Raw genomic sequence first — 23,333 nt, 5'->3', positions numbered from 1 at the left:
CACCACCCCAGTTTAAGGAAGTTCTCTGCAAAATGTCCTTAACATTGTGCGTTTGAAATCTGCCATGAATCTCGACTCTCAATGCCAGTGCGTTATGCAACATTTACAAACTGCCTCAGAAAGGCATCCTTTGCCCACCAGGACAGCCCAAACGCAAACAATGAAATGGTCCAAAGCCTTATATGTTTCTCATGCTTTGCACATATTTTACTGTCAGGGTGACTATTCTGACATGAAATGAGCATCATAGAAAGTGCGCATTGCATGGTCAGAAGGAATACACTTTGGATTACTATGACAGGCATGTTTTATAAATTGGTGGCCAGTCTTTTGTTCCCAAAATGCACTTTGTTTTTATGCAAAGCAGCCAGCATACTATATTCAGAGCACCCACATTATTCAACAACTAGCTCCGCCCCTCAGTCCTGCCCACACCACTGGCAATCCGTCTCCCCTACTTTGTACCACCTCCCCTGCGAGCGAAGCGTGGGGTGAGTTCCCCCAGTATATTTTGTCCATTTACAGCACTGCTTGGGTATAACATTCAGACAACCCCCAACATGTAAATGCTTGGGTAGAATGCAGGCACACAGGACTTGTCAAGTACTTATGGGTCCGTAGCAATAGCGCATTCATGCAGCACATGTCATGTACTTGTGTGTGTGTCATTGGGTATAAATCAGTCACACGTCTCTTTTAATGTAGTTTTGTATGCGTCATTGAGTAGGATATGAAGTTACACATCCTCTGTGAGGATCTGTTATGTGTGTCATTGCTATAATGTAGGCACACAGCCCCTGCCATTTACGCCCTTTCCATTGGGTATAATGAATCACAGAGAACCTGTTGGTGCTTCTGTATGTGCCACTGCTGACCCCTTCATTCCCCTCTGTATCGCTCCTTTATAAAGCGCTGTACATCAGTGGGTCAGTCACACTAGCCATGCTACCCCAGCTATAGTTGTCAGTGCATACAAAACTGCCCTGCAGAGCCTTATATTAAGTCCTGTCAGTGGTAGAAGTGGAAATAAGGAACTAGTGGTACACTGACTGCATCCAAAAAGGAGGGAGTGGTGTAGAGAAGCAGCTGTACACGTCACTCATGGAGCACGCCCCCTCACTTCCGTCATGTTGAAAGAGCAACAAGAAAGCACTGCGCATGACACCTGGTATCGTCCCAATACCACATCGAAGATATGAAAGACAATGCGCTCAGACAACCGTACCGAATGTGCCCTCGAAATGAAGTGGTAGAAGGAAGTCTGCAGACACCACTGGATGTAGAAGAACTATAAGTAAAGTCTGACAGGTATAAAGTGACATCATGAAAAGACGATACAATGATGCACTGAAACGATATACGAATACTTAAAGAATGAAGATGTAAATGAAGTAAGAAAGTAAACGAATATGCGAATATGAAGAAATCATATATACTGAAAAGATATGTAAGAAGAGATCATTAGATGTAAATATGCAGAAATGCAAGGTAGACAAGAAATATAGGAACTTGCTACAGTAGAAAATAGAACACAGCTAAAGCAGCCACATTGAGAAGATGGACGTCGGTTTCGTATAATAGTAAGCTGAAAATCCCAAGAAGAGTGACCAAGGCAGAAGAGCTGACAGGCACTGAAATACAGATTCATGCAAGAACAAAGAATATTTGTTTGGCTATAGACAAGGATGCCACCGTGAGAAGCAACTGCAAGTTACAAAAGTAGTCAAAGAGGATAAGCCATGTACATAAGACATATTTCTCTCAGATTAAGCAAAGAAGTAAACATCTGCGAGTGCCAAGTGTTGGACAATTAAAGATGCAAAAAACATATGCAAGACATAGCAACCAAGTCTCCAGAGGCCAAGAAGAGTAATAGCACCTAGTATAATTGAATCAAAAAGCAACAAATAAGGGGACAGAATGGATAAATCATGGTCTCCTCGCACATGGTGCAAGAGCTGAAAACAAGGCCTATTCATAAGGCTCCAGACGAAGATAGCAATGTACCTTTACTCACTTAAAAGTTCTGGAGAAGAGAACAGTCAGCAAGGTCAATAAAAAAAGAGGCCTTGGCTTAGGGCCTAACTGATGGGAGATGGTAGGCTAATTGGCCAAGTGGGCAGTTGTCTGACATTGTTCGCCGCACCTGGGTTTAATTCTGCTTGCGTGCTGCTAACAAGCCATATGTACAAGTTAGGAATAGGGTGCCAAGCAATTAGGATGGCCTATGTGATGATGGACTATAGATTGTTGCAGAAGCCAGTCCTCTGCTGTTATTCTACCATTATCTGTATTATAAGTAGTTTGGGTTGTTCCAGGTGTGCCTACCAGATAAAGGGCAGCCAATGATGTTACTAACACCTAAATAAGATATAGGTATATACGTTCCCTTAACCAATCCATCCGCCTGATAGGTTTTTACTATTTTGCCACGTAGGATGATATCATAGCTGACGTATATTGAGGTATAAAGCCTTTGTGTAACCAAATTGTATTTGAGAGTGAGTAAGCTGCAATTTGTTATGCTTTGCAAGATTTCCCTACTTTATTGAACTGATAATAAAGTAGTACTTTGCCATATTCTTTGAGGCTGTGCGGTTATTTGGGCCTGAAATTAGTTATTATGGTAATCCCGTCCAGCACTTGATACGCTCCAGGTGCTACTGCACAGTGTATGGCTGGACAGATAGCAGAGGGGCACGGTCGGGTGTGGGTACGGGGGGGACCAGGATCACAAACCTTGGCTGAATAGTGAAGCAGGGATTTTAATCCACTCTGCAGATTTGACCAAATACCTTCCAAGCTTTACCCGGTACAAATAGTTTGGATTCCAAGGCCTACAGTAATAATGTTTCATAGAGTTTACTTACAAAAACACATATTGCATAATAAAGCCACATGACAACATGTAAATCCTTATACCAACATGTTAATCCTAAAGAATATAATTGTGGCTTTCATTTTCACATCCCGAGTGGTAATCTAAGTACCAGAATGTAAGATAATTCCAACCTGAACAATCCAGTTCACCCCACTGTACTTCAGTGCTTAAGACATGCAATACAATATGTTGTGTAATAAACTCAGATAAGGTCCTTAATGTAAGGAATTAGTGCCAAATTAAAAACAATGTCACCTATGATCAAGACACACCATTTAGGATAGCACTGCCGTTGACAAGGGATGATTTTTAGGTCTGTAAAATAAATGTTAGCAATTTCAGAATTGTACTATATGGAAAATGTAATGAATTCAGTTGTATGGTATGAATTTGTACATGTTCACTTATTGTCTGTATGATTATATGCTTTTGTTGTGATTTAAGTATTTATTTGTTAAAAGTCAATTGACTAATAACAATAAAATAAATAAACTCAGATAGATATGGAGATTATTTGCACAAACCTCCAGCTCATTGATATTCATGATGCTAAAAAGAAAACATGTGATTAGTGACAAAGCAGCTTTCTTTTTGTGCATGTCAAGCTAGTACTCATCATAGATATAAACACATCTTTAAGTGGGCGCCTGGTGTTGCTCACTTTAACTATTACAGAGTTGCAAGGTAACTGATGTTTTGCGAGCTCTGTGGGTTGGAAATGGTCCATCATGCATTTGATAGACTCTCCACAGATAAAGGAAATGTGTTTGGAACCTGAGCACCCTAACGATCTGCAGAGACAGAGACGCTGTCTGTGTGTCTGCATAGCTGAGACTTGGCAAACTGGCAGCTTGAATGTTCGGCCTGAGCCGATTCTATAACTGGCTCGGTAGAAAGTAAAAGCGTCCAAACGCGTTTCTTGCGACTTTGACCTAAAGGTACGCACTGTAAAAAGTAAACGAAAGCAAACAAACTAGTGGTACAGCGTACCAATGATTTCTATTGAACTTACATCTCCGAGTCCTGTACATGCCAGGTGGTGTTTTGCTGTGCACTCGCATTTGTTTTGTAGGCGTCACATGTAGCAACTCTCCTCTTAGGGGATCAGAGTAAGTCCTGTCACTGCCGAAGAATGGGAGCCTTCTATTTATAGTGTCAGTGATGAGGAGCCAGTGTCAGCTGCAAAGAGGAGGGTGGGTTCACCAGCAGCCGCATAGCCATCACTGGCGGCCCGGACTAGAAAGTGTGAGCCGCACTAGCAGGAGGGGGAAGAGAGTGGGTGCTGCACCAGCAGCAGGTGGCAGAGCGTCATCTTAACCAGCAGGAAGCAGGCAGAGAGCGTGAGCTTCACCAGAAGCAGAGGGGCACAGAGTGGGAGCTGCACTAACAGGAGGGGGACAGAGTGTAGCTGCACCCACAGGAGGAGGCAGACAGCGAAGGTTGCTCCAGAAGGAGGGGGCCAGAGACTGTGAGTTGCACGAGTAGTAGAGGGGCAGAGAGAGTGATCTGCACCTGAAGGAGCCGGTGAGAGCGTGGGCTGCACCAGCAGGTACCCACAGGAGGGGGCAAAGAGCGTGAGCCGCCCAGGAAGGCACCCACATGAGGGGCCAGAGAGTGTCAGCTGCGCCAGCAGGATGGGGGCAAAGACTGAGCTGCACCAGCAGGAGGTGGGCAGAGACAGTGAGCTGCACCCACAGGAGGTGGGGTGGCGGCCAGACAGTGGGAGCTGTACCCTCAGGAGGGAGCAGAAATGTACATCGGGCCTGCTGGAGGGGGGCACAGAGCATGAGCTGCTGCAGCAGTAGGGGGGGAGAAGAGTGCGAGTTACACTAGCAGGAGGAGGAGGATAGAATGTGAGCTGCAGGAGGGGTCAGAGAGTGCAGAGTTTTAGAAAATATTTCTCTAGAAGCAACTTTTCCTCTGTAGACCATGGACCCCCAACATTTTTGCATTTGTTTCTGAATCCTAACCTGATTTTGTACAGTGGAGCACAGCCCTCAGCTGCCATCCACTGGACTTTCGCTAATTTTTATGGGGAAACTGACAAGTCCTTCAGGCTTCACTACTGAGAAACCTTGTTTCTCAGACTTTTGACTTGGTTGCCACTTGTTGGTAACATGTTCAGGGCTCAAGTCGAGGGTACAGGCAGGGGGACGGAGTCCACCCACTTTTTTCAGAGGGTGGAATCAGTCCCTCCAGCTAAAATGAGAAGCAATTAATGTCCTCTTTGAATTTATGCATTAATGCCAATCACGGGTATCGAACCACAGTCAGATTTGTAGGCCGGACACTTCACCATTGCACCACTGATGAAAAATTACAAACAACTAAAGGTAACACATCCCATTTCAGTAGTGCAAGTACCAGGGAAAACATTTGTATTGGTTCTTGGAGTTTAAAACATGCACACCTTTTAACGTGTTCAAAAACACTATTAGAAGAAAATATCCTCTCTTGGTTTTGTGTGTGTTGATTTTATGAAAGGCAAATGCCATTCGTCCTATCCAATTCGGCTGGTTATGCAAAGCCAATTTAATGAAATGTACATGTTTCACTTTGATATGCTAATTTCTGGCGACGTCACATCCCATTGCATTTGTTGATGAGTCCCCCCACTTTAATTTTTAGGACTTGACCCCTGAACATGTTATCATTGCGCAAAGTACCTTACAGTACAGCGCAAGGGGTTCTTGTGTTTTTTGGCCCTAGACAACCTCTAGGGAATTTGTGGTGATTGTATAATGAGCCCTTTGTTCATCCAGACGCATTTACGCATTGAAGGTTATTTTGGCCTTCTCTTTCGCTTGGGAAGTATTCGATTCATAATGCCCTCTAAAAGTCAGGAACAGCTTTGTTCATCGTAGCAGATCCTCTCCTAACCATCATCATCATAACTTTATTTCGGCTTAGAACCATCAAAGTTTTCACTTCAAAACATACATTTTCAACAATGCACGACATACCCCTTGCGAACCTGGCGAGAATAAGTACACATTAAACAGGTGCTCCTGACTATGGAGTGACACCTTTGTACTGTATAATGGGTTATTGGGCTAGAACAGGCTCTGAAATCCACTGTTGGCCGTAGGTGGAAAAAAAAACAACCCTTGCCCCCAGTGGGGCTACATTTGCTCCAGTCAGAACTCTCCCATGTGATTTTGTTACCCAGGGATATGGGCCCACTCTGATTGCACTGGTTACAGGGGGTTTAACTGAGTTAATAGTGTTCAGGATGTCCCTTGTCACATTAGTGTCTCAAAGCCTTATCTTGATGGAGTAGAATTTAGCGTTCCCCAGGTTTGAGGTCCTGAAACAGTCTACAATCTGCTCCTTATGTAAGAAGTGACACCATCTCACTGTGCGGAGCCAAAGGAAACATTTGTTCCGCATTGCTTCCCTTACTTCGTACCGCTTTGTGGCTAATTTGGGTACACCATGTAGAATTATGGTCTGAGATGCAATGGCTCCTGTGGGCCGAATCGATTTGCCAGCTGAGATTAGGAGATGTTGGTTCTTTGCATTAATTGGGTTTGCCAGTACCCTAGTGGCTCTGGGGGTTCTGTCACCTTGCAAGCCACAAATTTGCTGCAATGGGGATGGAGCCAGGTGAATTTGTATTATGGGCGTGCCCTTTGCCCTTTTGGCTATGTGCCCTGTTTAAACTGGCTCTATTCCCTGTGCATGGTTCGATCACTCTCTTGCATGACTCTGATAATTCGGTACAGGGATCTTGAAACGGTGGATCGGCTGACCTTGGCTCATTTGGCTTGTACACCACCCTGTTATCTCTCCCCTCCGCTGGCGCGGCGTTCCCGGCTTCAGCTTTCATTCCAACAGTTTCCAGCAGGGACAGGAGAAGGCTTTTAACTGACAACAGTTCTGGGAGCACACGTCTGTACCAGGATCAACAACATGCCTTTGACCCTGGACCCACCTGCCCTTCTTCCCCTGGAGGGATAATGGCTTCTCCATTTGTTTTAGTTAAATGGGTCTGCGAAATGCCCGGAGAAGCTACATTTATGGCCCCAAGTGCTTGCACCAGACTCCCCCTAGCACACTGCATTCACTTACAACCCGCAGGCCGGAGGACGGAGAGGGCAGCACATCAGGAGAGGGGAAGGGGATGGTCACATCGGCAGTTTCATACATCCTATTGTCGGGGTTACTGTAAACAGGAGTTAGAACAGGTGCAGGGAAATCAGTGACACTTGGGGAGTCCCCTAGACACTGTGCTTGGCCATGCTCCATGTATACCGTGGCACGGTCAGCAGTAGGCGGGCAGTTTGGAGTGCCAAAGAGATAAGTGGTTTGACAATTGTTTTGGGAGTTGGTTCGACAGCTAGGGCTAAGCGATTGCTCCTGTTATCAGACTCAGTGGGAGTGTTGGTGTCGGCCCCCACCCAGTGGAGCGGGCTGTCCAAAACACTGGAGTTGCTCAGGAACTTCTGTATTTCCGTGATTAACAGGTGACATACGCTACACCCAAATTAATCATGGCGGCAATATCTGGGATAACAAGGTAGGTGTTTTAGCGGCTCGCAAGTTCCTCTTTATAGTCACAATTTTCCTTTGGGGTCCCTGGCCAAATCCGGACCCAGGTCGAGCATTAGTCCACACATAGGGAGTGGTAAAGGGGTCTCCACATATTCCTCAGTATTAACCTGGACGGACTCCCCGATGGGTGGTGCTGCCATGATGGGTGTATATCGGAGCCTCGTGGAATACAAAAATCTGCGTTATCTTAGTACAATATGTCCCACCGATATAAGGCCAACGGTTATTACCTTTCCATGGTTGTCCTACGCTGGAAGCGCCAGAGAGCAGTCTTCAGAATAGTCCTGGGTAATGAATCCAGAATGTCCAAGAAGTAGGGGGTGCACACCCCCCAAAGGTCCGCTAACACCCCCAGCGGGACGCCAACACCCCGTGCCCTGACCCCTCGCGGGGGAGACCGGGAGCTCTTCAGTGAAGCAGGCAGCCGGTGGGCGGGCTTATGCCTGGGGCAGCAGCAGCAAAGTGGAGGGCCAATGGGACGCCAACACCCCGCGCCCTTGATTCACTGCGTGCTTCCCCCCCTAACTCTAGGACCCCTTTTCACCCCTTCCGAACTTTGAACACAAGGCTCCATTTATCTTAGGGCTGGATTTATAAAGTTAGGGTTGCCATCTCTGAAGACTGTTGGTGCTATAAAATGTATTCACCCAGTCCCATTGCAGGTATTTGTGGAGTTACTAACTTTCTCGCACTGACTTTGGTGAGTGTATATATATATATATTACATAGTGTGATGTTTTACTATTGCATTTCAGTATTCATTTGTGTTGTTATTGGGCCTATAATAAATAGAATATTTTCGTATACCACTGTATAATTGGAATTCTTGGTGTTTCACTGTGTGTGCTCATTGGAGACCCCTGATCACCTTAACTCCTAATGAGATTTAGTCTTCACTGCTCTCTAAGCTACCGTGAATTGGTCTGGCCACCTTCCCAGAAGTCTCCCCTGTTCATCTAACAAGGGTGGCCTCCTAAACATCTGCCCACAAGACCACAGTTTAGAAATTCATTCTACCAGGAGCTGCACTAACAGCAGAGGGGGTAAAGAGTGAAAGCTGTACCAGGAGGAGGTGGGGCGAGAGTATGAGATGCCACAGCAGGAGAGGGAGGGGGGCAGAGAGTGTCAGCTGCACCAACAGGAAGCCTGGTGGAGGTAGAGAGTGTGATCTGCACCCTAGTTAGGTGGGGTGGGGAAAGAGAGCATGAGTTGCACCCACAGGAGGTGGAGTGGGGCAGAGAGCATGAGCTGCAACAAACAGGAGGTGGGGTGAAGAGTGTGAGGGCAGGGATCTTGAGCTGCACCCATAGGAGGTGGATGGGGCAGAGACCGTGAATTGCAACCACAAAAGGTGGGGGACAGAGAGCATGAGATGCGACAGCAGAAGATATGGGGCAGAGAGCATGAGCTGCACTAGCAGTAGATGGTGGGGCAGCGGGTGGGTGCTGCACGTGCAGGAGGGGGACAGAGAGTGTGAGTGTGAGGTGGGCCTGTCCTGGCTTATTGGGCCAGCCCTTCGTGCGTTGCACTATAGGCCCGACCAAGCCTGTACCAGCAGGAGAGATGGGGGCCAGCCTGTGCCTGCAAAGTTCCACGCTGCAAAATCACACAGTACGGCACACATTGACGCGCATGCTCCACAAGGTAGAGGGAGAACTCTTAGCATAGAGGGTGGAAGGGCTCCACCTGCTCAAAGGCGGTGTCGTTAATGTAAACTAAAGAGGGTGCGGTGGGGGGGGCATACAACGGCTGAAGATAGAGGCTGCCAAACCATTAGTGATTATGAATTAGGCATTCTGAAGTGGCCAAAAGCATAGGCAACGTGTACTGGTTCACACAACAGTGTAATAATTAGATAAATAAATACGCGGTCAGTGATAGATCGTCCGACTGCACCGTAGGCTGGATCCACGTTCCCTGTTCTTGGACATGGCATATCTCAGTTAGTGTGTGCGCTTAGAAGCATTCCAGCATCATTCAAGTCTCCTCACCAAACCTTTGTTAAGGGTGGGTTTTGGAAAAGTGATCTTGTCCATAGGGCCCGGCTGAGGTTATTTGTCAGAACCCCTCCCATCTGACTCCTAGGCAGACATGGCACCAACATCCCCCTGAGAAATGCCCCTGCCGGCAGATTGCAGGCGGTGGATTCCTTCGGTCCATTCTATGACCAAGGGTACCTTTCTTCTCTGAGGGGATACGAACTGAGAAGAAACACACCTGGATGAACTAGTCTTGGCCAGGCCCCAACCACCAGGCGTCTCATTGATGGCATGGCTATGCTTGGCTCGGCTCTTACCATGAAGTGGGATGTTTCAAATTAAGCAGAACCTTTTAGCTAGGATTATACAACGTGATATCTCCCCATTGGTCTGCCCCACAGGGAAGGCGAGATTTAAAAGTAACGCTTGATAGGTCTTCAAATGCCGCTTTTCTCTCCTCCATTGGCTTTATGATGCTGATCTCAAAGTGTCCCACACGGTTGGACCACTAGCAGAGGACTAAAAATGGACTTCCACCTCTGATGAAAAGCTACCTGCCTTCCAGACTGGCCAGAAGGAGGACTAGGCGGGGTCCAAGCGGAAACTCCTGCCTTCCCTCAGATTATGGTGCGCTGGGTGGAATGGTGGCCTGCGAACCTTGCCCCCTGTTGGGGAGTTAGATACATTGCTAGTTGGAAACCCCTGGACTATGGGAGGGGTAGTCTGTGTGCGGGGAGCAAGGACTGCTGAACCGACCACCATTGCTACGGGACAACTTGGGATGCTGGGGAAATCCCTAACGGAAAAGAGCTACTGGCAGAGAATCAACCGGACAAAGAAGGAAGCCATTTTGTTGTAAAACATTGTATGGAAAAAAGAATCAAGATCTGACATCACACCACTTGGAGATGATCTGAGCCAAAGTGCAAAAATATCCATTCGTAGACTGACCCACCCGGCCTGAACAGCTTTCTGTGATCCCAAGACAGACCCACTAGCAGGCCTGACCAGCTTTCTGCGATCCCCAATCTGACCCACCAGCAGGCCTGACCAGCTTTCTATGATCCCAAGCCTGAACCAGCAGCAGGCCTAACCAGCTTTCTGTGATCCCAAGGCTGAACCACCAGCAGGCCTGACCAGCTTTCTGTGATCCCAACACTGAACCAGCAGCAGGCCTGACCAGCTTTCTGTGATCCCAAGACTGACCCAGCAGCAGGCCAGACCAGCTTTCTGTGATCCCAAGTCTGAACCACCTGCAGGCCTGACCAGCTTTCTGTGATCCCAAGACTGAACCAGCAGCAGGCCAGACCATCTTTCCGTGATCCCAAAACTAAACCACCGGCTGGCCTGACCAGCTTTTTGTGACTCCAGGACTCATTTTCACAGTTTCCACCAAACTCATAATTAAGCCCAAAGTATTAAAAAAAAGAATGTTTACAGAAAACACTATTCCATCAATCGAATTCAGTCACTTAGTTGGCTTGAGTGCCTCGATTTGTCCTGGTCACCCGTCTTCATCTAGATACATTCCCTTGGCCTTTCCAAACTGGTCCACCGATTCCTGAATTCTTTGCCCCATTCAGCATCAATGAATGTCCCAGTTCAGTTGTTATAACGGGGACACCTTTTATTATGGGGAAAGGGGGGTTTTGTGACTGATCCCTGTGGCCAACAGAAAGCATGGCGAGCGACTTTTTCCTGGGATGTTCCGTCCTTGCAGGGGACTTGCTCAGCCCGATTTGGTAGATAACATTCATGTTGACCAGGAAGGTTTCCGAGGTCAGCAGGGGACGAGGGAGCGGGCGAGAGCACGGTGATAGCCGTGTCATGAGTCTTATGCAGCATTGTCAGCATTGCCTGTCACAAGCCTCACAGGCCGCTAGTCAGACAGCCTCGTGACATCGGGAGGGAAATAATGTCGCAAGAGGTCACATAGTCACTTGGAGAAATAGAGTCGGCAGAGAGCTCCGTGACAGAGCTGAGGTAGAAGAGGGCCTAGTGACCGCCGGAGAGAAGGACAGGGTAATGAGCCACCGACAGAGGATGGACAGTGTTGGGTCATTGAGAGCAGCATCAGAAGTCTAAGCATTTTCCCTGCCCACATCGGTTCATTAAGCACATGGCACAGGCAGGCACGAGAAGTCCAAGTAGCCATCAATCATCCAAGCACCACCTAACTCCGAGCTGTCAACTTGAACCCCAAGGAGCCGGCGGGAAGATAGTTCCTCGCAGTATTGCCCACCCCCAGGGAATTGAGGAGGAAGTAGATTGGAGAGCACTGGGGCAAGAAAGGGATAACACCTCTACCCATGATGCTTCCGTCAAGCACATTACACCCCAAATAAACCCCCGCCCCTATAGGCTGAAAATGCGCAGGAGCGATATCTGGGGCACCCATTGCTTATTGCTAGAAACACCCATCTGCTCATGTTAACAGTAAACAAACATGCATTGGTTTACTGTAGTGGAAGGCCCTCAAATGCATAGTGGCATCGATTGGAGGAAAAAAAACAAAGGAAAAGAAAAAAAATGGGACGCGTTTTTGGTTTGCAAGCCGGTTCCATGGGTGCAGTTTTGAATCCCTGCAAATTAGCAGCTTTGCTTCCCTTTTGAGCAATTTCCTCAACGTTAGGTGAGCATAGTGCTACACATGCATGCTGTTGGCTTGCATAAGAGCAGGAGTGACTGCCTGCCAATCCACGTCTGGGGAGTTTCCTACACCTTCCTAGGCCCAGAGATGCAAGTGCACTAGAAATCATTGATATGCTGTACCACTAGGTTAAAGATTCAAGAAACCAGTCCTAGGCTTCCCCGTCCTCCTGAGCCAAACATGAATCGTCGCAGGCCGGACATTCAAGCACTGCCAGTTTCCCAAGCTCTGCAGGTCTTTAAGGTGCTCAGGTTGCACACACATTTCTTGTATCAGTGGCATAGCCTTTCATATGCATAATGGAACATTTCCAACTCAAAGAGCTTGCAAAGCAGCAGTTACCTTGCAAAGCTGTGCTAGTTAAAGTGAGCACAAGGCGCCCAAGATGTGTTTCTATCGATGATGACTAGTATCTTGACATGCAAAAATATAAAGTTGCTTTATGTCACAAATCAAACATTTTAAACATCATACAAGCTGGAGGTTTTTGACAAGCAATGCTCTTATCTAAAACAAATTATTTGCGTGTCTTAAATCACTGACAGTACAGTGGGCTTAAACTGATTTTTCATGTTCACATTATCTTGCATTCTGGGACTTATAGTTTACTATTCGGGATGTGAAAATTAAAGCCACAATAATATTCTTTTGGCTTAACATGTTTCTATAAGGATTTATATGTTGTCATGTGCCTTTATTAAGGAATTTGCGTTTTTTGTAAATGGATTAAAATCCCTGCTTCACTGTTCAGCCAAGGTTTGTGATTGTGATCCTGGTCTGCTCCCCCTTCCCCACCATCTGTCTACCCATCCCACTGTCTCCTTATTGGATGCAGCCAGAGTACAGCTAGTTCCTTTTTTCCACTTCCACCACAGCTAGGCCGATGGGCGTGTGCATTGACACTGCCAACATTCTAGATAAAGCAATGCAGGGGGCTTGTGATGCGGGGTCCCCTGTTGCCCCAACTCAGGTGAAACGTCTTTACACCAGAACCAAGGCCCCACTCAACATAATCCGTTTGCGCTTCCGAACTATCTGCACTCAGGGGCCTGCATGGGGCAGACAGCTGCGTCACAAAGAGACATCGGCAACTTGTTTGAAAGAGAAAGATGGAAGCCCTGAGGCGGGGACAGGCCCTCGGGGGTGATGCCAGCAGCTGCCACCGAGCCAGACAGAGGCGGCGAAGCTTTGGGACGGAGAGGTTGGGTGGGGGTGTCTCACAAGCTGTCATTGAGTCAGAGAGGGGGCGGGGGGTGGAGCTCAGCGAGTTTCCCATCAGCTGTCGCTGCACAATAATCTTGGACTTGTGTAGTATTCTTATATAAAGAGAGCATACACACGTGAGGGATGGGGAGAGAAAGCCAGTGAGAGAGGGAGCCAGAGGGAAAGAGCCAGAGAGAAAGCGAGTTAGAGCGAAAGAGGGCAAGAGGGTAAGAGAGCCAGGGGACAGACCGAGTGACAGTGAGCCAGAAGAAAAAGTCAGAGGGAAAGAGACCCAGAGAGTAACAGGGGTGGACTGATTTACAGGGAACTCTGGAGATTTTCCAGTAGCCCTCTGCATCATGGCCCTCTTTTGTGTGGTTACCCATTTTATTTCCACATTTGCTTATGAGAAAAGGATTAGGTTTGCTCAAAATGTGTAATATGGGCCTACTTTGAACATTATTTCCAGTCCGCCCGTGGAGAAAAAGAGAAACAGAGAGAGAGAGGGAGAAAGTGAGCCAGAGCTAAATTGACCCAGACAGCACAAGAGGGAGAGAGCGGAATAGAGTGAAAGCACGAGAGGGAAAGTACGGCAGAGAAAGCAAGAGTGAGAGAAAGCACAAGGGAGAGTACGACAGTGAGCACCAGGGAGACGGCGAGAGTGGCCGAGAGCCACTAAGTGCTTACCTTGGAAGAGTGGGGCGATGTTCCACACTGCAATGCTTCCTGCCTTCATGAACTGGCCCAAGGCGATCTCCAGAAAGAAAATGGGGATCCCTCCAAGGATAGCAATCAGAATGTAGGGAATGAGGAAGACACCTGTGAAAGAGCGAGAACAGGGATTAATGCAACCAGACATGGGGTACAGGAAGCGGGTGCAACAGACAGCATTATAAAGAATGACCAAGAGCCTTCCTGCCTATGGAATAGAGCCTCCCACATGGGATGTACAATAAGAACCGGCCCAGGCATGTGAGGGATTTATAAAGGGCAACCTTAGCTGGGAAGCAGACTGCTGCATACATTGAAGACCACCCCAAGGGTTACAAGCCGCTGTAACTGCACTACTCCTCCAAGAAGTGTAGTGCAGCTCACTCAAGTCCATCAGTGATCTGGATTACTCACAGAAATGGGCTACAGCCCCACTGGTTCGATGTGGCACCACTTACTGTAGTACACCAGGCTGCTTATCCACCAGTCAATAACAGGGCTCGAAACTGAGGGGAGCTGGAAGCTATTCAGCTCCTTCTTGTAGCTTATTAGAGCCTGGTTAGCTTGACAGCAACAGCTACCAGGGGCTACTTTTGGCTCCCCAGGCCAACTGATGCCAAACGAACACACCTATGTGAATTTAACTCTGTGCATTTGGTAATGATAAATAATCATTAGAACTCATTTAAAGCATTAGGGGTCTTAAATAATGGACAGAATGATATGTTTGAATCTTATGTGGAAGTTAGATTTACGGAATTCTATGTACTATATCCTTGTTTCCCAGTGGTAGCTCCTGGTCACTTGTCAATGCTGAATATCCAGGGGCTGCTTTTTGCTCCTGCTTATCCAACCCTATGCAACAGGTACCAATTCCAACATGTACACTAGGGCGTGCCCGTTTACCAGGCTTTGGGGAAGGATGGTACGGGGGGATTGCACCTCAAAAAAAGCTGCAAATATGTGGTAAACAGCTGCAGTGAGTTTGGGTCCGGGGAAAAGTACCAGATCCATATTTAACACCTGGTGTAAGTGCGCACCAGGCCCGACCCGCTGGAACGAGATTTATTTTTTCTGAATTAAAATGGGATCCTATTCTGAACATGGTGGAGGGGGGGCAGTTGGCTACCACCAGTTACAGGATGGAGGCCTCTTCCACCATTTCTAAACTATGAGAGGGGTGTATATTTTAGAAATGTCAGAAGGTCTCTAATTTCAACCACAAACTCTCTACCTTCAACCTAACTCCACATCCTCTACACCATCACCCTACGCCTCCACTAGCTCCCACTATCCTCTTAACTCTTTGCATTGCATGTCATTCAGCCACAGCCAACCCTCCCTGCTCATTGCGTCACTCCTACTCCCCCTCTTCTGCTTTCACTCCCATCTCTGACCTGCAGCTCTTTTCTCAGCCCATTACCCTGTCCCTGCTACTGCATCACGCTTCCCCCCTTGCACCAGCTCCGTTTGCTTCTCTATCACCCCAATCAGATCTATCTCGGACTGTGCCTTGCACATTTAGAAATGCAACCGTGACCCCTCACACTTGTGTGCTTAATGCCTGTGATCAGTCAGTAAAAAAAAGTATTCTGTTCCTTGTTAGTTTTACTCTAACTGTTTATTTAATCAAGTAACTTGCTATGAGATGGTTACATCATAATTATCAGATGTGTACTTGTGCAATCATAATCAGCCATTGCATACAATGCAGTAAGAAACAGCCAACAATAACCTCTTGGTGCATGTGCCTCTTGTTTCGCCAAACAATGGCTTCCTCTAGGCTAGTTACACAATATCTGGCTCTAGCCAGGTTAATTCCTGACATTCAGTTCTGCTATATTTTGTTTGCTTACAGTTTCATTATAACATACAGTAAAAAGAATGTCATTCAATGATTAGAAATTTAGATTATAGAACAATCCGTGAGTTTTAGATTGAATGTTTCATCCTGTCAATAAGCGTTCCAGTACTACAGCTAAGCGCGGTGCTGCTCGTACCCCGTGTGGGATGAGATAGAGTGTATTCCTGTATACACTAACACAATTCATTCATGCTATCTCCTGGGGAGGCCTCTGGGTAGCGGAGAGCAAGGTACTCCTGTTGGTTCAATAGGTGAGTAACAGTATGCCTCCTGGATTAAGGTGGGTCAGTGTTTCAGGTTTCTCAAAAAGAATAAAGAAAGTGAATACAGCGTGTATCTTCTCCTAGAAGGCTGTGGTGATCAGAGCAAATCGCTTGGTGGAACGGGCCAATAGGTTCATCAAGGGAGCGATGCAACTAGCCACAGCGTCAGGGATGGATCCCTTTTTCACAGTCAAGGAAACAGTGGCAGCCAACCGACTGACCCCCAATGGGATCACCTACATGTCCCCACTTTGGATGCTAAGAGGGCGCAGAGCAGCGTCCACAATGGTCCCTCTATGGATGTCACAAGTACGGGAAGACGATGAAGTCAACATGGAAGAATTGGTATGGAGAATGAAGAAGAGCAAGGCACTCATGGAGGAGTGGAATGACAAGAGAAGGGCAGTGGAATTCGAGAACGAGACTGGGTAAAGATAAAGATGACACAAGGAGACCCAGTTCCAGGGTTCAAATTCAACAGACCCATCCGGGTGTGCAAAAGGGGGATTAATCACGTGCGCACCCAGGATGGGAGAAGTTGAAACCTGGAACGAGTGGCGTTGTTTGAGAGAAGTTCCAAGGAAACACCAGGCCCCAGTGCTCGGGACCAAGTGCACAAGAGCAAAGAGAAAGGAGAGGAAAGAAGGTTAGACAAAAGACTGCAAATCCCGAGCAAGGAGATGGCAGAGAGGCAAGAGGAGCAGGAAGGGTATAGCCAGACACCCGAGGAGGAAGGAACAGACCAGGAGGAGGGAGCAGAAGTCAGGCAAGAGAGAAAAGAGAGCCGAGAAGGTCAACTGCAGAGGGAGAAAAAGAGACTGACACAATTCACAGACTTTGTCATGGAGTAACACCACCTGCTCTTGTGTTCCAACAAAAGGAGGTATGTAGAGCCTGATCTCGTGAGAGATGACCCAACCTCTCAAGAGAGGACGCAACGAGGAAGAGGAAAGCGCGGACAAGCATTCCATTCACGGCACAGGCTGCTGAGGGACAGGACCGCAGCCCCAGCGCTCCAACCTGCAAGTCTGGCCCCATCCCCAGGCCGCCCCTATTACTGCCCCTCATGAGACTCATACAATAACCCTTGAACCAAAAGCTTCACAGTGACGCAACTGTGTGTAAGCAGCTTTGTCATGTCGGCAATAAGTGTCCGAGTGATCTTTGGGAGGCCACAACAGAGATCCTTCTACTACGTTTCCCCTTAAAAACACAACTAATTAAGAAACTGCAAACTATCCATAGCAAGGCAGCCAGCTTCGAACTGAGCCTTAAAGCTTGTGCCTTCATTACGCCTGCTCTTCTCTGCACTTGCATCACTTTCAAAGCCCTCTGACTTAGCCAATGGAACAAAGGCCGGGTCTACCTTTGACAGAATTTCATAAAATACCAGATCTCCAGAATCCCAGGTCAGTGGCCTTGAGATCTCTATTGGACGCTTCTTACAAGAAGCACAGGGTGGCAGAACAGATGAAGTGTCTGTCAGGAAGGTACTGTCTGGTCCCATAAGTGCTCCGACAAAGCATCTGCATTTCTGCAAGACATTGAAAATGCGCCTCTTAGGCTATCGTTCAATCTGGTCTTCTAGACTGAGGGCGTGGCCTACCTGACCATCCACCTGCCATGACGCCTGGTTCTTCATCTGCTTCCGCACTTACCTCATAAAATGCACTTAATCTTGCACATGGTAATGTAGTTACACTCCACGTCAATATGCTCTTTGCCTGACCTTCGCTGGTCTGAATGTTTCCAAAGCCGGATGTGATCAGATCCCTTTTCCTTTGGAGGCTTTATGAAGAGACTGCACTCAGGATTAGCACATTATAAAAACCACATCATAAACTAGAGAAAGTGCCTTCCACGAGTCAAAATATGTGCATTAGCAAACTACTGGACGCCTCTTTGTGTAATCACAAACTACAGGCAAAACCTTTGATTCCCAAAGTACAGACAACATGTTCTTCAATGCATAAACTACAGAAGGTACGGTACTCTTTCACAAACGACAGAGCGCCTCTTCATAGGGTTGCAAGCTACCAAAGAGGTGTTCCTCACTTCTCAAACTAGAGAAGAAGTCATTCTACCTTTGCAAACAACAGAACACATTTTTCCCCATTCTCAACGAACGGTGAGGTCTTTCTGTATTCACAAACTAGAGAAGGACTCCCCCTTCGGTCAAACTCTAAAAGAGATCTTTCCCGAGCAGCCAACAATAGAAGACGTCGTTCTCCATTTTCAAACCAAAGGCGGCTTCCACCTCCATCCACACACCACAGAGGGCTCCTTCTTTAGCCAAACTGCAGAGGATGTCTTCCTGCAATCAAACTATACAATGCTTCTTTCTCCATTCACAAGCCAAAGGAGGCTACCGCCTTCCTCCAAGAAATCAAAAGCCCCAGCCATGACAGGGCGCATAGTGCAGGACTGCCTCCCAATTCTAGAAAGGGTCTGGTGGTCCAGACTCAGACCGGGGAGAGATTTCAGTAGCATTGCAGCATTTTGCGAGTCAAGTAATTAGGAGGCAGGGATGGCTAGAGGCGGGGGGAGTCTCAGGGAATGGTGTGGAGCACTGCATATAAGAAGAGAAGCAAGTGAAAGATACAGTGCAAAGGGGTGTGCCACTTGTAAACAAGAGCACAGCCACAAATGTGTAATTTAGGAAGTATTCACGCAACGGGTTTACTTAATACACACCTAGGCGGTCTTGGTGTGAATCTGGTGCGATGTGTGTGAAAGTGCAAATGTTGCCCTTCACACGAGAAAGTGGTAATAGACCAGGGAAAGTGATTTGTAGTGCAAGAGAACACATTTGGCCTATAAGTTCATTGTCTTTTTTACTGAAAAGGTTCATACTATTTGATTAAATATCGACTCTCAAATTAACCCTGCAGATTTTCCTACCCAGGCTCCGGATTTTCCAACATTTTGACTTCTCCAAGGTCTTGTTTTTCATTCTCATCCATATAGCTAAATGAAATCGAAGTCATGATCCAAAAACTTAAATCCACGAATTATGATTATGACCCTATTCCATCATATTTGGCAGTGAAGCATGCCTCTGCCCTTACACCATTTATAACAGACTTTGTGAATGTAGCCTTGGCTCAGGGAATTGTGCCAGCAGAACGTAAGAAATTGGTTTTGGAAACCGTTATTAAATAAACCTGCATTGGACCACCAATGGCAAATTATCGCCCAATTGCTGGCCTTCCTTGGCCATCTAAGATTCTGGAAAAGATTGTTACCTTACAGCTGCAGCACCATCTGGAGGACAACATCATCTTGGATACTTTTCAGTCCGGCTTTAGGACCAGACATGGGACTGAGACAGCCTTTGTGGCTGTGTGGGACAATATCTTAAGAGCTGCTGATGAAGGCTTATCTGAGCATAATCATGCTCGATTTAACAGTGGCTTTCGACAAAGTTGATTTTGGTCTTTTCTTGTCCAGGTTTATGGGGGTGGCTCAGGTGTTTGAAGGAGCCTTGAAATGGTTTTCTTCTTTCCTTGACAAACATACGAATACCTGGTCGTGTCCGGAGTGCCTCAGAGGTCATCTTTTTCTCAATTTTTGTTTAGTATTTATCTTTGACCTCTGATTGATATCTTTTTGAAGTACAAATTGAATTATCAATCCTATGCAGACGACACGCGAATCTATTTTCAAATAAAAACAGTACCACATGTGATTGAACGTGTCTTAGATTGTGCTAATGCGATCAAAGATTGGATGATCAAAAGAAAGCTTCAGCTCAACCCCTCTAAAACAGAGGTGATTGTGTTTGGCTCAACACATCATCTCAGTAACTATCATGAAACTACTTCTTGCCCTGCCATTTTCGACATAACATCTTTCTCGGGTAAGGTAAAAAAATCTCGTCTGTATTTGGCAAGCTTCTCTGGGCTGTAATGCCCATGTAGAGGTGGTTAAGTCTATGTTCTATCAAATTAGGCTCCTAAACCCCATTTTGCCATTAATTCCTGAATTGGCTAGGGCTGTGGTCGTGGGGACAATGATATTAACTCCAGATTAGACTACTACGCCCCTCTTCTTCTGGGAGCACCTCAGAACCAACTCTAACGCTTGCAGGTGGCCCAGAATGCTGCTGTTAGATTGATTTATAATTTGCCAAAAATGGCTTACATCTCCGTCTATCGGAGGAGACTACACTAATTGCCAGAATCGTATTTAGAACATTGTGGGCCTCATTCCGAGGTTGGCGGTAAGGGGTTAATGGCGTCGGTAAGGATGCCGGTGATGTTAACCCCTTACCGCCGCATTACGAGGTCCTTTAGCAGGTCCCGCAAAGGGCAGCTGGTAATACCAGCCGCCCTTAGCGGGAGCTGCTAAAGGACCAGGGAGCTAACAATGGGCCCGTTGTTAGCTCCCTCCCCATTCCCATTGAGCCCTGTGGGGGCTCGAATGGGAATGGGGATGGGTTCCCTGAATGGGGAAATACCGGGTCCTCCCAGGTGTCTTATACACAGGTGAATCCATGGAACAGCACTGTAGAGAAGGTCCCAAATAAAGCCTGCACTCCCATCGCCCATTTTGAAATAACAGGAACATTCACACCAAAATATGTGACGTATGATGAGCAAATAAACCAGCAGAGAGCCGCAGTAGGGCTCTGCCCAGTGCCTATCAGGAGAACAACACCTGTTGAAATACTGATACCTAGAAAACCATGGACAGTAAGGTATCCATTGAGACAACCCTACCAGCAAATGAGACGAAATGAAGATAGCTTAAGTACCGTCCCGGAAGAAACCTAAAAGGCCTCAATAGAAGACGAATGGTGACGTCACGAGGGCCCAGACAGACTCACAGATGGAAGAAACGACAACAAAAAAATGACATACAGAGATGAAATGCCATGAATAAGGATATCGTGAACCTAGAAGAAAAGAATGATGTTGAAATATAAAGAAACTTAAGCTGTAAGCAGGATGAAGATATTCAACCAGTACATATGCTTGAAACCGCAAGAAAGCTAAGAAAACAGTATGGCTTGCTGTGCTAAGTAGAAGAATAGAGCGGCATGCGCCATTATACATAATCTACCTCAAAACAAAGCACAGTTATATAAGTGCAAGTCCACTTTACACTAAAGCAGAATCAACCCAGGTTGCTAGAGGCCAAACAGGACAAGATTTGTATTCCGCTAAAACGAGGAGACGGCTGAATCGAAACTCAGCAGAGGCAACGTGCACCAGGAAAGAGTCAAGGTCAGACCAATAGAAGGAACGAACAGTAGCCTCGCGTAATTGAAACTTAAGAACAGAAGATCCTATCTTTGGAAGGTCAAGATAAGGAGGCGTAAGCAGGTGGCAAGCCGAATAAGAACTAAAATGCACAAATTGAGGGAAAATAGGCAGATTCACGGTGTGAACAGCACGTGACCATCGGAGCAAGAAGAAGCACAGGTTCACACCTATGCCTGGCAGCCGCCCAGAAAGAGATATCATAACGTTTCCTGACAAGAAGACATAGTTTCGAGGCCGACCACAGTCAACTAATTGACACATAGCCACCAAAGTAATGATGGATTGAAGGAAGGCCGGGTGAATCGTGGGGCACCCTGCACCTGGCTGACCATTCTGTTTGCTGCTAAGTAAAGTGGAAATGTATGCATGGGGTTGATGCCAACCCAGTCACAATGGACCAAATAATCTAGGGTCCGATAGATAGTAGAACCAATAGGACGTTGTACTTTTAGTGACGTTCACAGTAGTCATTTCGAAGGAAGGGCTTAGATGCCCACCTGACAGTGTTTTGCCCAATCCCCTCACTCCATTACCATATACAGATATAGTACCTATAGTAAAGTTACCTTTTCCTAACCAATACAAATGTTTTTTAACTTTTGAGTGTTACACGTCAGATTAGGATGCGTTTTGAGTATAAATGTTACTGTTTGTATGAAGTTCTTGGGAGTTGAAGCGAGACGGACTGTCGCATCACTGTTGATTTCCATGTTTCCCCGTTTTTGTACTTGTCATTAAACTGACTCCCCTTTGCCAAACCATTGAGTTGTCCTTATTGATTGGTGTTGGAGTAGTAAACCTGCACCCCCATCCATCTCAAAGGTGTAGCTATCTCGTCTTAAAGTACTGCGGAGCTAACCCCAACTCTATGGGCCGGCCGGGCGTCTCCCCAGTACAGCACCTAAGTATTTGATTTAAAAAATAGAACCTTATTCACCTTCGCAAGCTTTGCGTTCATCTGGAAAAAACTTGCTGTCTGTTCAGTTTTCTCATCATGTCTCCTGGGGTGAATGCTGCTTTTCTATCAAGGGTCCCCATCTCTGGAACTCACTTCCAGATAATCTGCGGAATATTGGTTTCATCACACTTTTTGGGAAGAAATGTAAAACCTATTTGTTCCAGTGAGCCTTTATTATGCTAGCCGGGAAGGACATTTTTAATATCATTGCCTAGATGCAGGCTCCTGCTTGGTTCCAGAAGGATATGCGCACTACAAATTCTAAATCAATCTAATCAAATCATTTAAATTAGGTAGCGCCATTTCTTATTGAATCTGACTGCTCCAGCGTACCCTGCTAGACCGTAACTAAAACAGGCACAAGTTACTCCTGTTAGGGAATGGGGAACAAGGTGCACCCAGGCTATGCCTAGATTCACTCCCTAACTTTGTGGATCCGTTGAAAGTTACACACAACATTGAGGGCACTCCGTGCAGCCGTAATTTAATATACTGTGGCGCTCACTTCCTTTATGCAAAGGACTTTAAAACTTTATAGCGTCTCCCGATTTCAACCCAAACCAGCTTTTACTGCAACTTAAGGATCGTCTTGCCAGGGCGAGTATCTCACACTCCTCAGTCTTTTCCATTGCAGCTGTAGGGATGACCTTGCATCTCCTTGGTGGTAAGCGCTGAGAACGGCCCGCGCTACCTTAAGGAGTGTCAAGAGTACTGCTGAAAAAACTAATATTGGGGGTGGGAGGAGGCCGTGGGTAAGGGGATATAAGGAGTAGGGGGAACTCCCCAATAAAATGTTTTTTTTTTAAATATTGAAAAAAACTTTTTTCGGCCGAAAATATTGAGCAAAACGCTCCACATAAAAAAACCTGGCGATCTAAGAACACAGAACCCTCCTTCTGAACTAGTCATTTTTCTCACTTCTCCATCCGTTTCGAAAACATGTATTATATGGATACAAAAAAAATATGGGGGGATAGGCCAGGTAAAATTCTCGGTGCAGCAA

At 46.6% G+C, this 23,333-nt stretch overlaps 1 protein-coding gene across 1 annotated transcript in view; it reads right to left on the bottom strand.

The window, feature by feature from the left end:
* Positions 1 to 23,333, bottom strand: part of SLC6A8 (solute carrier family 6 member 8) — a 238,100-nt gene that overhangs the window by 168,639 nt on the left and 46,128 nt on the right. Inside the window, exon 2 of the mRNA XM_069645372.1 lies at positions 13,955 to 14,086. Coding sequence (XP_069501473.1) covers positions 13,955 to 14,086 — 132 coding nt within the window. The remainder of the gene's footprint in view (positions 1 to 13,954; positions 14,087 to 23,333) is intronic.

Source organism: Ambystoma mexicanum, chromosome 2p (genome assembly GCF_040938575.1).
Source record: "Ambystoma mexicanum isolate Mex_15411 chromosome 2p, UKY_AmexF1_1, whole genome shotgun sequence".
NCBI classification, from domain to species: domain Eukaryota; kingdom Metazoa; phylum Chordata; class Amphibia; order Caudata; family Ambystomatidae; genus Ambystoma; species Ambystoma mexicanum.
The sequence above is the reverse complement of the archived record's forward strand: the minus strand, read 5'-3'. Positions and strand labels throughout refer to the sequence as shown.